At 35.5% G+C, this 15,950-nt stretch overlaps 2 protein-coding genes across 2 annotated transcripts; one reads left to right on the plus strand and one right to left on the minus strand.

Annotated features, from left to right (window-relative positions):
* Nucleotides 1–410: 410 nt before the first annotated feature.
* Nucleotides 411–5,288, plus strand: MS3_00011168 (uncharacterized protein; the record flags this gene model as incomplete). The annotated part of the gene is made up of 3 exons (XM_051219577.1): nucleotides 411–662; nucleotides 2,967–3,563; nucleotides 5,223–5,288. The coding sequence occupies 3 exons, from the start codon at nucleotides 411–413 to the stop codon at nucleotides 5,286–5,288; spliced, it is 915 nt and encodes a 304-aa protein (XP_051064290.1).
* Nucleotides 5,289–7,604: 2,316 nt separating this feature from the next.
* MALSU1_3 (Mitochondrial assembly of ribosomal large subunit protein 1) lies at nucleotides 7,605–14,690 on the minus strand. The gene is made up of 5 exons (XM_051217862.1): nucleotides 14,602–14,690; nucleotides 13,559–13,927; nucleotides 13,355–13,518; nucleotides 9,960–10,047; nucleotides 7,605–7,962 (listed from the first exon to the last, which is right to left on the minus strand). Exons 2-5 carry the CDS (start codon nucleotides 13,596–13,598, stop codon nucleotides 7,781–7,783), a joined length of 474 nt encoding a protein of 157 aa, XP_051064291.1. The 5' UTR covers nucleotides 13,599–13,927; nucleotides 14,602–14,690; the 3' UTR covers nucleotides 7,605–7,780.
* Nucleotides 14,691–15,950: the final 1,260 nt, after the last annotated feature.

Below are 15,950 nucleotides of genomic sequence, written 5' to 3' on the forward strand. Positions count from 1 at the left end.
CCCTTAAGGAAACTATTTGTATCTGGGCACCCGGAAAGTATATCAGTTCACACGAATTCACTGGTTTGTATGGCGCACATATTTATTGCCCCCTTGTACTAATATTAATTTTTAAATAAATGAATAATTAGTTAATTTATTAGGTAATTGAAGCTATTATTTATACACAAAATAGTATAATTAATCGTTGTTCCTTAATTCATAAATGAATAATTCTAGATTAGTGATTACTATACATCAATAAATGATCCTTTTATTTCTAGTCATCATAAAGAAATGGTCTAATCATAATAATTACGTCATTTAACTTCGCGAATGTAAAATTGACATCTTTCTGATAGGCTGAAGTCTTTTTTCTCATCATTATCATCATCTTAATAGTTTCCATTTTTCTGCAATATTTACCAAAGATGCAGTCTTCTTCACGATCCATCATTACAAAGAATATACCTACTCAGATATCTTTAAATCGTTCAACAATTGGCGATGGAATAGTTCTAGCATGTATGACTTTTCCGGGATCTCGTGACAGTAAACGATTACAAAAATTAATCAGTTTACTCGGTGAAATTGGACAAATTAATTTAGAAGATCATGAAGAACAAATATGTGATAGTATGAGACTTCGATTACGATTATTTGTCCGACGTGTTATTAATTTGGTAAGTGAGAATATTCACATTTTTTACTCACACAGTGTGTATATTTTTGTATGATACACTTTTTTATCGACTTGAACAAGATCTCTTCTGAAGTAGGCGGCTATTTGTTAAAGCACCTATTATTTATTTACAAAGATATTCTTCTATCAATCTACTGAATTATATACTTTTATGGTTAGACTACAACTATATTATAACGACAGCTTTGAAGGCTTATCAATTAGGAAATAGTATTTAATTACGAAACAATTTCTAATAAAAATTAATCAAATTAAGATGGATAAAGAGTTTCAACATTGTAAGTGAAAGAATAAAAGTTAAGTTTGAAAATTGGGAGTCCGACCAGATTCAGTAGTCAAGTTTACAATTGTTAAGGTTGGAAGTTATAGAATCAGGTGTTAATGATACAATATATTTGGAGTTTGAGAATACTTTTTGACCATAAAAACACTTGATTATTATTTAAAAAGCATCATTTACGTTCAGGTGCAGTCTATGTCAAAGGCGCGTATTTCTTTTAATTTGGCTTACGCACCATGATAAATTCACAATGTGTTCGCATGAAATTTGTTTGGGTTTTTTTGACAATTTTAAGTCATTCACTAGTAGATGTACGGAAAAATAACCGGAAATGCATGATAAAGGACACATACTGAACATCGATAAACGTATAAGTTACACTTATCCTATTCTTTGTTATCCCCCACGTTTTCAATGTTGCACAAAATCCGGTAAACACTGTCTTATATCCGATTGGTTCTTTTAAATTCATCGGTAGAATATAGTCTTGCCTATTTCTACTTTAAGAACTTTCGAGGATAAAGCCTTCCACAAATCGTAACTTATTAATGTCTTGCCTTAACAACTGCCGATAAAACAAAAATGTTCATATCGTACAAATTTCTAATCAACAAACAAACAAATTATTATAGGCAGTGCAATACTAGGATTGTTAAACAACAGCAAACAATACATTTAAACTTGGTAAAATGATGTAAACATGTCATGGTAAACAAAATTTGTATCTCTACGATAAAGCATTTTGTACAGTAAACATTGTCTTCCTCCAACAGAATATTTCATTGTGACTGGAAATATTTTATATGAACAAAACAAAGAGATCGCTCAAAATTAATAGACGAACAAATAAGTTATTTTCTCTAATCTGATTGTTAAGATTTTTCAATTTCGATTATATTTTTCCCTCCTAAGAAGCCATACCCGTGCTTCCTCTCCAAAAATGATGTTAACTTGTTAATAGTTCTTCCATAGGGTCGTCTTTATCACGGATTGATCTCGGTTGAGGCAGTTTTGGAAACGAGGGAGCAATAAGCAACTGCTTCGTCTTAGTATTGTATTCCTGAATAGTAAACACCAGCTATGTTGCCAGGGATCGATCTCAAGACCTTCAGGCTTTGCAGGGAACGTTAAGCCATTAGGATCTCCAATTCAGTATCCAATATTGCAATCCTAACTGTAATCAGTTTGTAATGTAGCACAGCTACTGAGAATTCATTGGTGTCAAAACTGTTATATTAGATGTCGACCCGGTGGTTTACTGCATGACCTGTGTTATAGCGGAACAAATAGTAAAGAAAGTATAACTTTGGGGACTAATTTTCGGGTTACTATTTGTATTTTTATTGTTCACTTATTAAACAACTGTATTATTGTATTTACCCTTACTGATTGTAAGCTTCCAATAGATATGTTAACTAATATTATGCGTCTTACTACTCCCTCATTATTACCAATTATCCACTCACCATCTCCTTCTGTTCCCTTCCACTTTTGGCGTAGCAATGCTTAGATTGTAAGTTCATATTCATTTTGTTGTGGGAGGAGGAAATTAGTCCATGTTATTGTACGAGTTGATGCACATAAGATATAATACTCCACAACTCCATGATGTATTCCATTATCGGACGGAAGACTGAGTCAGAAGAAAGGTATACATTTTTGGCGGAGAAGAGTTAAAATTATTCTCAGTCTCAACTCAAGGTTAACCTGCCAGTCAAAGCTTAGAATATTATGAGATAACTGGAATAGTATACTTAGGATAGAGAAATATTTCAGGCTTCTCATTAACGGATCTTCTCTTGGGATACCGACTAACCTTACAGTCATGACAACCCGAAAGGCTCTGGTTCTGATCTATGGCAGGCTCATTGATGTGCAGTGTTAGGAAGTTTCATACTATGAAAAATCAATCTGTATCAAATACAACTTATAGATTAAACTAATCTCCACAAGATCCCTTCTAATGGATTTATATTGTTAAGTGTTGCTTTCTTATTTTTACAGCTTGATGAATACAAGAATGAATCTATTTATCTAGTTAGCTTCGGTGTTGGTTCGTTACTTATGTTATTATCTGTTATACATATACTCTCGTTGAATAATTCTCGTTCAGAAAATAATTATACTAATCGAATAAGTATAAATGGAATTATTTGTGTTGGTTTACCATTAATTGGTTTAAGAGGTAAACGAGGTGAATTGAATGATCCACTCCTATCGATACCAGCTTTACCAATATTATTTATTATAGGCGCTAGAAGTCGACTTGGTGGTTATAAAGAAGCAGTTGAATTTCGAAAGAGATTATTCAATGCTAGACAAAGACAACGTCCACTAACTTCTCGAATCGATAATAATGACAATGATAATTTAATTCATATGAATTATACTAACCAATTTCGACACAAAATCAATGGATCATCTAGCATCACTGCTACTAATACTACTACTGTTGTTCATGATGATAATAATGAATTGAATTCGATCTCACCAACTTTTGATTTATTAGTTATTGGAGGTGCCGACCATTTACTTCGAATGCAACCGTCTGCATGTAGACGTTGGTGTACTACACAAAGTATGGTAGATATTAGAATGATGGTAAGCTAAACTAGGCTTACCTCAACGCAATGTATCTATATATTCGTTTGTTCTAACTCCATTTTATAATTTCATTATTACCATGGTTTATTTTTGGTTTGCCAATAAAATAAACCTTTATATAGGCTAGTACTTAGCTAAATATTAGAAATAGTACATATTTTTGACCAAGTACTTCATTGACCACGATGAGAATAAATGAAATTCAACTACACCGATTGGCGGGTATTGTAGTGGTTGTTCGCTGGGTAAAGTTATTTTATTAGTTACATCATATAACCAAAGGTTTTTTTATTCGATCATCTAATGTTATATGATTATAGAAATTTATCACTTTCATTGATGGTAGCGACTAACTCTTCAAAAATAAACGAATTAAATAACTTGACTGGAGACTAAAAATAATTCCGCCTCTAAATTCTTAAGGACGGGCTTGCAGGTTTTTCAGTTAATTTCTATCATGTAGACATTATTGAATGAGACATAACTTGGTTAAATGTTATCATTCTGAGTAACTCCATATAACCATTCAATTAAAACACCGTCAATTCAACAACTACCAACGGTATAAAGACAGAAATTGAAATACCAAGTGACTGGGAATACTGCATTTTGAACATACTAGTCAGCGGATCAAACCAGTGAATTGTTGTGGTATAACGACTTACTTTATATAAACTAAATCTCCCAATAAAATCCATATGTAAATTGTTAACTCAGTTTATATGATGAATTTTTAATCTATTAAAACAAAAATAGGTTTGTGAATGTGTATGCTCTGAGTAAGGCTGTTAGAACATCATCCTGATAAATCCAAACATTGAAGAGATTTGGTTTGATTTATGTTTTCGAATGTATAATACAAGATTAGAACCACTGTTTGTATTCCTTCAAGACTAGTTGACACTTGATGTACCTAATAAAGTGAATGTCAAAGAGTCGCAATAAATAAGTAGAATTTAATTTGTACAATCATAATTATTCTACGAGGTATTGTCGTGTTACACAACTGTTTGAACCTCGAAGTAGTTGAAACAGTATTCGGACTTATGATTCACTGGTTGAAAATGTAGTATTTGTGCCACAGATCCGCATGTGATCCCTACCTGTAGAGTTGCATCATTCCAAATATCTTGCAAAAATGAAATGTCACAGAGACAATTTCCAGATACTTTCCAAACATATGTGGTACAGCTTGCTAACTCGTTCTGCTTGGTTATACGGATACTAGTAATGGTTATTTAGGGAAAAATACGTATTTGTTGACTAATATTCTTTAACTGTACGTCATATCAGAATTAATTTGTGAACAAATCAATCATCACGTAGGTCATTTACTAAGTCTAGGTTTATATACTTGGCTTCAAGACGCTATCTGTTAAAGCTAATGATACTCAGCTGCTCAAATTGAAGTAGATGCAAGTTCCGAACAAACAAATTATTAGTTAGATCCTAATTGCCTTGATGTCAACAAACCATTGCTTCTCAATCAGTCATAAACAGTGTCAGACCTCCACTGTGTACAGTTTGATGGACTGAAATGAAATCAACCCGTGAGGTTGTATCAAATTACCAGACAGTGAAGCTTCTAATTCTAGTTACTTACGGTTAAAATACAATGGCAATATGTCTAACAGTTGGTCTTTTCGTATGTTTCAGCTTGTAAAGTATCGGACCAGCAATTTATTGGTATCTGGTTCAAGTGCTCTTTACCGCTTAAGATGACTCCATAGTTGTGTAAATACAACACATCTCACTTAAAATGATCTTAATTTCATCCTTAGAACCATTTTCACCCGTAATTTACATCATAGATGGACTTAATCTGGACGACCATCGAAAGCCAAAGGGGAGAGAACAATGAGGATGATTGTCTTCCCAACATTATCCACTAAAATGAGACAGCTGTTCAGTATCCTCTGTTTTTCAGTTGTTGTATCTAGCTAAAATCATTCTTCACACTAAACAATATCCATAAGCCTCCTATTACTAACATATATTTATTTTTTCAGAATGCTATCAAAAGTTTATTTGTAAAACTAGAATACAACCATTTGGATAGTTATCCATGGACTTTATATTATCCCCATTAACTCCCAGTGGTAAGAGGTGATCATGACTTGATATTATGTTGACAACAATAACACATTCATAAGCATTAAATCCAGATTTTTGTTTTTACGCTACATTGGTAAGAATATAATACAATTCAACAATTTCTTTTGAATATCATCAGAGAGCGGAAATAATGTATAACCATATACAAAAGTTTACATCGTTTTGATTAGTATCAACATGATACATGCTATCGTTCATATTTTTTCAAGAAAAAAACAACCTCTGAAATAATTGGATTCAAATGGAATAGAGAATTACTTAAGATATGATTTTTAGTAGATGAGAAATAAACACTAAGGTGTATAATATTAATATTTTTGTATTTCGAGTTATTTACATTGTGAATTTTGTATAATAGTTGTAAATAAATAATATTACTTGTTAATTTTTCAAATTCTCACACATGAATAACTGTACTCAAACCACAATACATTTTAATAACCTTGTATAAATTTATGTGTTATACTACACACTTAGCTGTTCAAGAAAATTAATAACGAGATGGTGGGAAATATTTGTAGCTCGGTTAAATGATTTTGGTGAAGTTGCATCCTCTGTACTCGGTGTTTTGATTATGAAGCTTCCATTGTTTTTAGATACATCATCAGTTCACAGAACGGAACCTCACCAAGAATAGTAATACAATTTGTGTGAAAAAATCCTCACAGACAAATCATAGTCATGGCTTATTGATTAGTAGTCCTAACTAAACCGATATTCGAACAAGCAGACATAGTGTAACATAATCCATGTTCCTGATGTTAACCTTAAGACATTGTCGTTTGAAGTCGATCTACACTACCTGTTTGACGTCAGCTAAAATGAGGTTACACTTTGAAAACTAGGTTAAATCAGCAATTAATAATTGTGTGGTTTAGTGTTACTTGATTAGTTAATCGGAGATGTCCATCAGTACAAATTTACTCTAAATTATTGTACCCTGAGATATAAATTTTGTGAGCCCCCAAATGCCCTGGTACGGCCGAGAGTGGGGAAAGTCCGCTCTCCCTCTCGAAATGCTCTCACATGGCCACGCGTATATAACATCTGCCAGGGAAGTCCTACTCACTGCCTTCTCGTGACGGGGGTGTTGTTTACGAAAATCAGAGGACGAAAAGCGAATGTCCGGCGCTATAACCGGATCCCAAGCCAATGGTGCACATGGACTCCAGTATCCTGCGGGGACAAATGGAGTATGAATCGATTGTTGGTCACCGTCTTCCATGGGACTGAATCTCCTTACGATGCTTCACTGCCTTGTGGATCAAACCTTCAAGTCGAAGGCTCGGGGTGTGGCCCCTAAGAAAACCGCCTGCTTCGGTTTGGGAACCTGGGCAGTATCAGAGCCCTCACACATATCGAATGAGATTTGTGTGGCGCACATGTATTTGGTGCCTCATTGTACCAATATCTATGTGTTAAAATAAATAAGCAAATAAATTTTGTGAATCTATGCGACTTACTTTGAACACTGTACCCATCATAACCAGCCCAAGCTAACAATCTTCATTATACTAAAGCCAAGCTCCATGTTATGCCCTCCATACTTTAATTGATATGCAGTTTAGCTATCCTCACCTGCAATGTCTCAACTATAGGTAACGTTACACTAGCCGAATTTGTCATTGAACAACTGAAATCTCTGAATCAATACCGCCTACGATTTCATCAGTGACTGGTCTGTGGATAACAGTTTTGATTACCTTAATTGATCCAAGTGCTCGATATGCATTAGTCATTCCTTACGGATCAGAAATAGAGTTTACAGTTAGTAGTATTGACGAAGCAATTTCTTAGAAAAAATCCCAACGGATTCTCATTGTGATATTAAAATAAACCTTGTCACTATCTTCCTCACTTAAATTGAATGAAGGAAATAGTAGTTTTCATGGGAGACAACCTATTGATCACATCACAAGGATACTGGGTCTTTAATTCGAAAAGAAAAATTAAATACTCTGACGAGATATACATAGTAATTAATAAAATAAAAGTTCGCTAGAAACTTCATCGAATACAGATAGAGTCTGTGCCTGATTTGAAATATGATCAAAAGTGGATATATACGTATATTTGTAAAGTTTTCCTCTCAATTTCGGTCAACATTGTTTGGCCTGTTGAATTTCCGATAATAATTGTTCCCAATTAAAGTTTCTATTCGGTAATTCTGCTGTGTTTTTCTGAAAAAGTTGGTCATCATATTGTGGACCAGCGCACCAGAGTGATTCTAAATCGTACTTTAATCTTGTAGAAGGTAGAAACAAATGAAGAAAAATGGTGCCTGAAAAGAAGACACACAAAGATAAAAGGTTAATTTGCAGTTATCATCACTAACTTTACAAAGACACGAATCATTAAGTGATCTCCAGTGCTGTTAGAGTAGTTGTCATTTTCCGATTGCCCCGCCAAAAAATGGTGCTTCTTTAGGAACCTGAAAAAGCTGCTGGGTTAGAAGTGGTCGCGACGACCCAGAAGCGTGGTTGTAGCGCTTAGAGGACAACCGCCTGAGGCCGGTCATGCACGACCCTTTGGTACTTTTAGTTGTGCTAGCCTCGTATATTTACGGCCTCACCGCCAGCGATAGGAATCTGTCAGGTAAGGTGTTCTATTTCCAGGGCTGGAATGCAATTACACTAATTATGGGATTTCCTTAGATTCAGTCATTATTGATGCAGGGGTGCATCGGTCCAAGTTGTCACATCCTACGAAGTCAACATAGAGGACAAAGCAATCAGCAAGATGAGAAGCGTAGGATAGTAAATAATATTTAGAACAGTGAGTATATAAGCGTGAATAATACGGTTCGAAAGGAGCAAACGCATCTGAAAGATGGAAATTCGGGAATAACTTCCTAAAATCACCTAACATCAGATCATAGTGTATGCAATGTCGAGTCAGCTAGACTAGTGACCACATTACAACTTTATCGACAGAATTCGATCAACATTAAAGTACTAAACAAACGTATAATACTAATCAGTAGTCAGTCAATTGTACATTTCTCAATAGTAACATCTCAGACTAGGGAATTAAGTGACACGGGTTTAAATCCCATAATGAGCACCAGTCCTCCTAAAATTACAAGTATGCCCCGATGACGAGCGCCAATTAGCATGGAACCCAGGTCTATGGTTTTCTACTGACTACTTCCGACAACTAAACAGACTGAGAATAACTAAGACCATGACGGAGGATGAGTGCAACTGTACACTCCAAAGAGTACGACTTACACATGATATTTAAATATTCAAGTAGCTACCTCGTACTTATCATTCTTGAGACTTATTTTTCCCAAACTATACTGGATGATAGTATTTTGACTCCTTTAATTTCTACCTTTGTGATTTCCCATCGGTATCTACTGACATGAAATATGACAATTCAAACTAGTGCAGAATTAATTCATTTTTGTATTGGTTGTTTGAATCTTCCTATTGATGTTTAGGGCTGCAACTGATCAGTCTCCTATTGGTATATGTGCATCCTGTGAGGATTACCTTGATATTGCATTAAATGACAAGCATTATAAACAGAGAGATTTAAGGCAATATCGAGCCAATCCGCACATGATGCACATATGCCAATAGGAGACTGATCAATTGCAGTTCTAAACATCAATAGGAAGATTTAAACGATCAATACAAAAATGAATTCACCCCACTGCACAAGCTAGTGGCTATTTGGACTTAGTAGCTAAGAGAATAGTGCGATGGCATTTGAAGCGAGTGGATATCAACTCTGGGATGCAGGTACATCCAGCCGACGAATCCCAGGTAGGACGAAACGCGTCCTGGATTTCACTGCTAGACATCATCCATCTTTGCCTATAACGCTGAATTACTTCAGGTGCTACGTTGCCTATAACAGATCGTCATAATACTAATAGAACTCACTATTATTCAGTATTTGAACTGGTTAAACTATTTACTGATCATATAATATACTTTAACTATTCTAGATGTAGAATAAATCACGTATTGGTGGATTGATCCCTTAAATTTTTGTAGGCTCATGTCCCTTTTTTCCTCTTTTCAAATTTATTTCACTGGATTATACTCTTTAAATAACACCTCCAAACCCTAATCTTCCCGATTACTGCTTATGCTCTTGTTACCTCTACCACTACGGGATTTGAATCGACAACTGCATCTCTGTGCTAAGGTGGTGTGGCAACTCGAACTGATGTACGTACGTACGTACGAAGTTCTACGTTGTTACTGACTGACTGAGGCTCATCAGAAATACGAAATAAAGTGTATTCAGTTTGATTTCGCTTACTCATATCGACAGCTATCCACTCGCAGGATCCATCGATTCCCTGGAACAATGGTATTGGGATACTTGTATTCCTCAATTTGTATTTTAACTACGATTGATATTTAATAGAAAAAGTGAACTCATAAATATGATCATATTTACAAAGGGATTGTAGAGAAAAGTTTACCATTACACAAAGACCTCCCAAGCTTAGTATAGCTGTTGGGACGAGAATTTACTACTTGATAAGTGATTAATGAATTTACATGAGAATGAACAAAAATCAGAACAACTTACGAGAATGACCCATCATATTTGAATGGCTCACAAAAGAGGTAGGTTAGAATACTATGCAATAAAACACAGTTACATTATATACCTGGGACATATGCGTCAGTTCCGCAATTTGTTCAAGGATATCAACCAAACACTTATTTCGCTTATATAACTTTCGTCTGACTAACGCAGGCCTACCTACTTTACCACATATCAGTATTTGTGTGTAAGTCCATGTTTAGCTATAATGCTAGTAGAAGGATGAACTCCTAACGACTAAATTCTCACTTAGAGATAAGTCAGAATACGTTGGTCAGTCTATTTTTACCGATTAGAGCTGGTGAACAGGTCTACGAGGTGCTAGGAGTCTCCGGTAATTTCTACTTCTGTACATTTGGCTTTGACGTTTTTGGAATATATTTCTTTACAACTGTTAAGCCAAGTGAAATCCAGTGGTCAAGGTGTACTTCGTAAGGAAGAATGCGACAGTAGTGATTTACGATGTCAAGATTGGGTAATCAGTTGAATCGGATTCTTCAACATCAGATGGCTGAAATGCTCAAATGGAGTCACTAGCTCCTTATCGAGTGTTCAAATTCATACCCTATATCATCTACCTCTGTTGATGCAGTTGTCAATAGAATATAAGATTTATTTATGGGCTTACTTTGAAAATTACTTTTATCGTTTAGAATTCTCTACTGATGTCCTAACTCTTCAACAATAATAGGCATATTTTGATAGCGAAAAATTTACCAAGTACCGAATCACCTTACTAATCCTATCTAATAATTTGAATTTTATATTTCGAAAAGACTTCGAATTATTACTAAATTTAACTGGTCTTGGCACTTGTAACTGCAGCCATTTTCTTGAGCACAATGAATAACAATGGTAATGTTTATTACGAGAAATGTCTCGACAAAAATATAATATAACAGATACCTGCTTACTTATTCTGAATTTATACAACAGGGTATTGATTTGTCTACCATATAGCAAGTGAGGCTTGGTACCTATTATATATGAAGCTGTACCAGATTGCTGAGTTGTGATAATAATGTTTATAAGAAATATGGTAACAAACGCTACAGGATATATATACATTGATGTTGGATAACCAAAAACTTGAAAAGGACGCAATTACCTGGTTGAGGTAATATACTATGATTACAATAGATACCGAAGACGTCATCCAAATGGATAACATAAATAGTTACTTTCTCCATAAGACAGAATTGTTATAAGTCTACCTCGAGTCCAATCGTAAATATGTTCGAACAATTACGACCAGTCTGATGGAATTACGTACAGCTCTAAAACTCGGCTTATGCATTCAATCAATCTAACTGACACTACTCGACCGTCAATATTAACGACAGTAGAAAGTAACCCGACAGAGTTTTCTGCTCTACTTAGGTTAGTTAGTTCAGCTTTCCTAAAAGTTGACATTTCGTTGTCCGTTAGCAGATAGTGGGCGACTGGAGTATGAGTGATTGGGTGCTAAAGGAAATGCTCCTCAGTTTTTCTACATCGTCTCCAGTCGAAAAGAATCCCTCTCGCATTTTTAGGCCATAGTTTGATGAATTATTTTTAAGGGTATTCTGTTTGATGAATCTAAACTGTTGTCTAGTGTTGCCTATTACTAGACTTCAGTCAGTCACAACGTAGAACTTCGTACGTACGTACGTACGTACTATTACTAAACTTACCTTTTTTAAATTTCGTTGCCTACCACTACCTATGACAATTGAGTCGTTTTATCAGCAAACATTTCGGTCGAATCAGTTTCCTGTCATGTTTAAAATTCACTAGAATGCGTTTACGAGCAGCTTTCAATTCAGAAGTTGCTCAAATCTACTGATCTTTTCTATCTCTTGATGAACAATTTTAACAGAAGTCATTTGAGTTTTTAAAGTATTTGGTGATTATATTGAGCTACCTTGGGATGAAAGTCCCTTTTCTGGTTAATCAAGAGTAATGAACGAAGACTTGGTTAGGGTAAGTCAATATATTGTCTTATGCAAAATCACACACTGCATTTGTAAAAAGTGAAAAGCATTGCATTAAATACACTATTTGCATATCTTATTTGAGTTGTCCCTTCCATTCCTGTTGTTATTTCATTTGCTTTCTATTCTCCTTTCTCTTTTCCTCTTCTGTTCGTAAGAAATCTACTTTTAATTCCTGACATATACTACTTATATCCGTCCATTTGAGTAGCACAGACCACACAAGTACTCAAATAATTTTTAACACACTCTTGATATATTTACTCCCTGAAAGATCTGTCTGTCCAATCATACAGACAGGCACATGTATATCAGTGAAAGTTTTAATTAAAAGGATATATTCCAGAGAGAACGACGGTCTACTGTCGATCCTCTCCAACGGTGTCGAGTAGTTGTATGGTTTATTTGTGTTGACTATTGAGTCGATGTTTGAGGGTTGTTAAGTAATCATCTCCTTATTGCTAAGTCAGTTCTTGCCGGAAATGTATGTCAAAGCAAAGCAGCAGCATTCAGTCACCATTACCGATTCATCAAGTTGGAAAGAAAAATCTCCACGTAAGTATTTTCCTGTCGAATTTGGCTTCATTTCGAAGTCGAAAACCACACGGTAGAACTTGAAATATTATTTTGCGCTAACTGTGATGAATAGGAGCGTCGGTATGTGCTACAAAGAGGTGACGGGATATATCCTCACTTCTCTAAGTGTTTCTTCCTATTTACTTGGACAGTACGTAAGCTACTATCGATTAAAATCGAATTCAGAAGTGTTCTGCTCCAAAACCTGATAACATACCTAACCAGAGGTTGCAAGAAGCCGGCAACGAATCTCTAGACACCTACACCAAGAGGGATCATTTTTCAAGAAGCCTGAAAAACAAATGACATTAGAATCGAATAGTGAAAAGACTGACTGCTATGCACATTGTTGGTAAAATATTTCTGTACAGAGGTATGAGGAGTACCTATTATAACAAGATTAATGATGCTTCTATGAGAGGGATATATTTCCCTCCTGGAAGCATGTTGCTGTAAGTCAACAGTAGAAATCAATAGGCAAGTGGGAATGATAACTGAAAACGCAAATTCTGCTCTGACCATGAAAATACATAAAAATAGAATAGGACTCACCAGTTTGTGTATATGGACAACAGTGTTTTGAATGTGTCTTTTAGATACACCGTTTCCAATAACCATATAAGGAGCCAGAAAGTTACGATCCACATTTAGGCAAACAATATCTCGGATATTTTCACGTTTTAATGCTTCCACTAATTCTGGTATATCAAAAAGATCTAGTTAAGTACTGGGTTAAGATAAGTTTCGGGAGCATACTTTCCATGCGTATAAAAGACAGATTTTCTTCGGGCCTCATTTTAGGAGATATATGAAGCTGCTCAACAACTGGGTTTACCTCCCAATGTTCATCATAGACTTCGAAAACTGTATCTTTTCCACATTATTATTAATAGATTCTTGTTCGATTGGTGACTTTGATTCAGTACAGTAATGGCCAGAGGAGTGATTATTAAATCTGGAAAGTATTTTGGGGTTGCAGTTAACAAGTTAGCACGTATTTTTTGCAACAAAAGCATTTTAGGTTGGTTGAGCCAGAGAACTCTTAAGTCCTCGATTTATCCATGGAATTTCTGGTAACAGAATACTTTGAACTATTTCTGGAAAACGTTGAAGTACAGATGATAGCTATTAACACACAAATAAAATAATTGCATGAATATTTAAGAAATCCAGTTGTATGATGCATATTAAGACAGTGTGGCCGATCTCCGTCGCATGTATAAAACAGATCAACGGTCAGCATTTTAAGACAAGAAAATAAGTGTACCAACACATGCAAATGTAAGAGGTATAACTAGACGTCACATAGATTTGCGATTTATAAACAAATGTCGTTGTTCACATACGAATAATACCTTAACGACATAAATAATAGCGTAAAATTACAATGTGAATAACCGAAACAAACAAATAAGGGGAAATAAAGGCAAACTTTGGAGATTTTGGAGAAAACCCTTAGGGAAGATGGCGTGAATAAAGGCAACAAGGAACCTAAATATCGCCATTTACCGCAGAACGGCGTAAACAATGTGCGACTTCCCGAACACTTCCCCATTGAAGGAAAGTCTCAGGGTTAACACTTTTGCATCTCTCAAAATTAACACCCAGCTGTCTAATTTTCCACAAGATAGACACCAAATTGCCTTTTTTTCTCTGAAAACAACACTGATTTGTATACTTTGTGCCAAAAATTGAATTTATTTCGTATACTGTTTATTAGATTTTCAAAGTCAATGCTTAATGAAGAACACAAATAGGATTCCATGTGCCTGGTCACTAAGCATATATAGAATTCTCACTTTTTCGCATACAAACGCAGTTTAATCGAGATTGTAACAATTAGCAGCCTCAAGGTCAAAAACGATAAGGAGCAATCAATTGAAATCCGCGCCAGATTTCTGGCTGCATTCTAGATGAATCACTTGTTCTGCAGTCAGAGCCATATAATCAGAAAAAAGCACTTTGTCTCATCGCTGTTTACTGAAGCATACAGGCGAGTGATCATTGCAGTTATTGTTCACTTTGTGAGATACATTAGTATTTATTTAAATCTTTCGAGACCTCAAATCTGGGATCTGTTTTCAAAAACAGTTAGATGGTGCTGGGGTTGTATTGGTTGTTGTTGATATTATTTCGTTACTAATGCGAAAGTGTGGTCCTGTGACATTGTGGAAAGCTATATTAGTTACTACTGTGAGATTAGATGGTAGTTGGAGGTAGTCGACAACAAACCTAGACCCGGGTTTCGTGCTACTTGGCTCTCGTCAGCAAGGTGTATCTGTATACTTGAGGGAACTGATGCTCCCCGACGGACTCAATCTCGTGTCCCCCAGCTTCACAGTCAAAGACGTTACCCCTGAGCTATCGGGCCACGACCGACCTCCTGTAGGACTGAGATGTAATCACAGTTTATTAATCACTGGAGGTTGGTCGCGGCCCGGACAGCTCAGTGGTAACGTCCCTAACTGTGAAGCTTGGTGGCACGGGACCGAATCCGTCAGGGAGCACCAGTTCCCTCAACATACACCTTGCTGACAGTGCCAAGCAGCACGAAACCCAGGTTTCCTGTTGACTACCTCCAGCCACCATCTAATCTCACAATAGGGTAAACAGTGTCAAGTCATCTATTCTGGTGGCCATGTTGCATTCGATCTGCACTAATAAGGACGTGACACACATGACATTAGTCACCACTCAGTTATCAATCAATTGTAGTTACTACTATTCCATCTAAAATCAGGTCAGTGACGATTTCCTACTTATGCATTGAGAGGAGCTGTTATTTTAATAAACTGCATACTTAGCATACTTTCACAGAAGTGATGTTTTGTATGCAAGTCAACAACATTACCAATTTCGTTGCTCTGCTCAAGTCTGTTTTGATGTTTGTGGATTATAGTGAATTATCATGTCACATATCTGTGAATTTTCACCTTTGGATCGATTTTAAACGTTTGTAATTTGACTAAACTCGAATTAACCAAACTTACACTTGTCTAATTAAACCTATTGGTTCCACTTATAAGCTTTAGGTTTTCATTATGTAAATTTTAAAGTTAGTCATTGTCATCATTCATATGAAACATAACTTATTTGGAACAGCATTACCAATGTTGTTAATATGTCTAGAGTTATCAGTAATGTCGCA

The sequence above is a fragment of the Schistosoma haematobium genome, chromosome 7 (genome assembly GCF_000699445.3).
Source record: "Schistosoma haematobium chromosome 7, whole genome shotgun sequence".
Classification (NCBI taxonomy): domain Eukaryota; kingdom Metazoa; phylum Platyhelminthes; class Trematoda; order Strigeidida; family Schistosomatidae; genus Schistosoma; species Schistosoma haematobium.

Coding starts and splice junctions, on each gene's coding strand:
- MALSU1_3 (XM_051217862.1), bottom strand. CDS start 13,598: ATGAGGCCCGAAGAAAATCTGTCTTTTATACGCATGGAAA. Junction 10,048..13,354: donor TTGTCCATATACACAAACTG/GTGAGTCCTATT, acceptor TATCAATCGTAG/TTAAAATACAAATTGAGGAA. Junction 7,963..9,959: donor GTGGATAGCTGTCGATATGA/GTAAGCGAAATC, acceptor TCTTCTTTTCAG/GCACCATTTTTCTTCATTTG.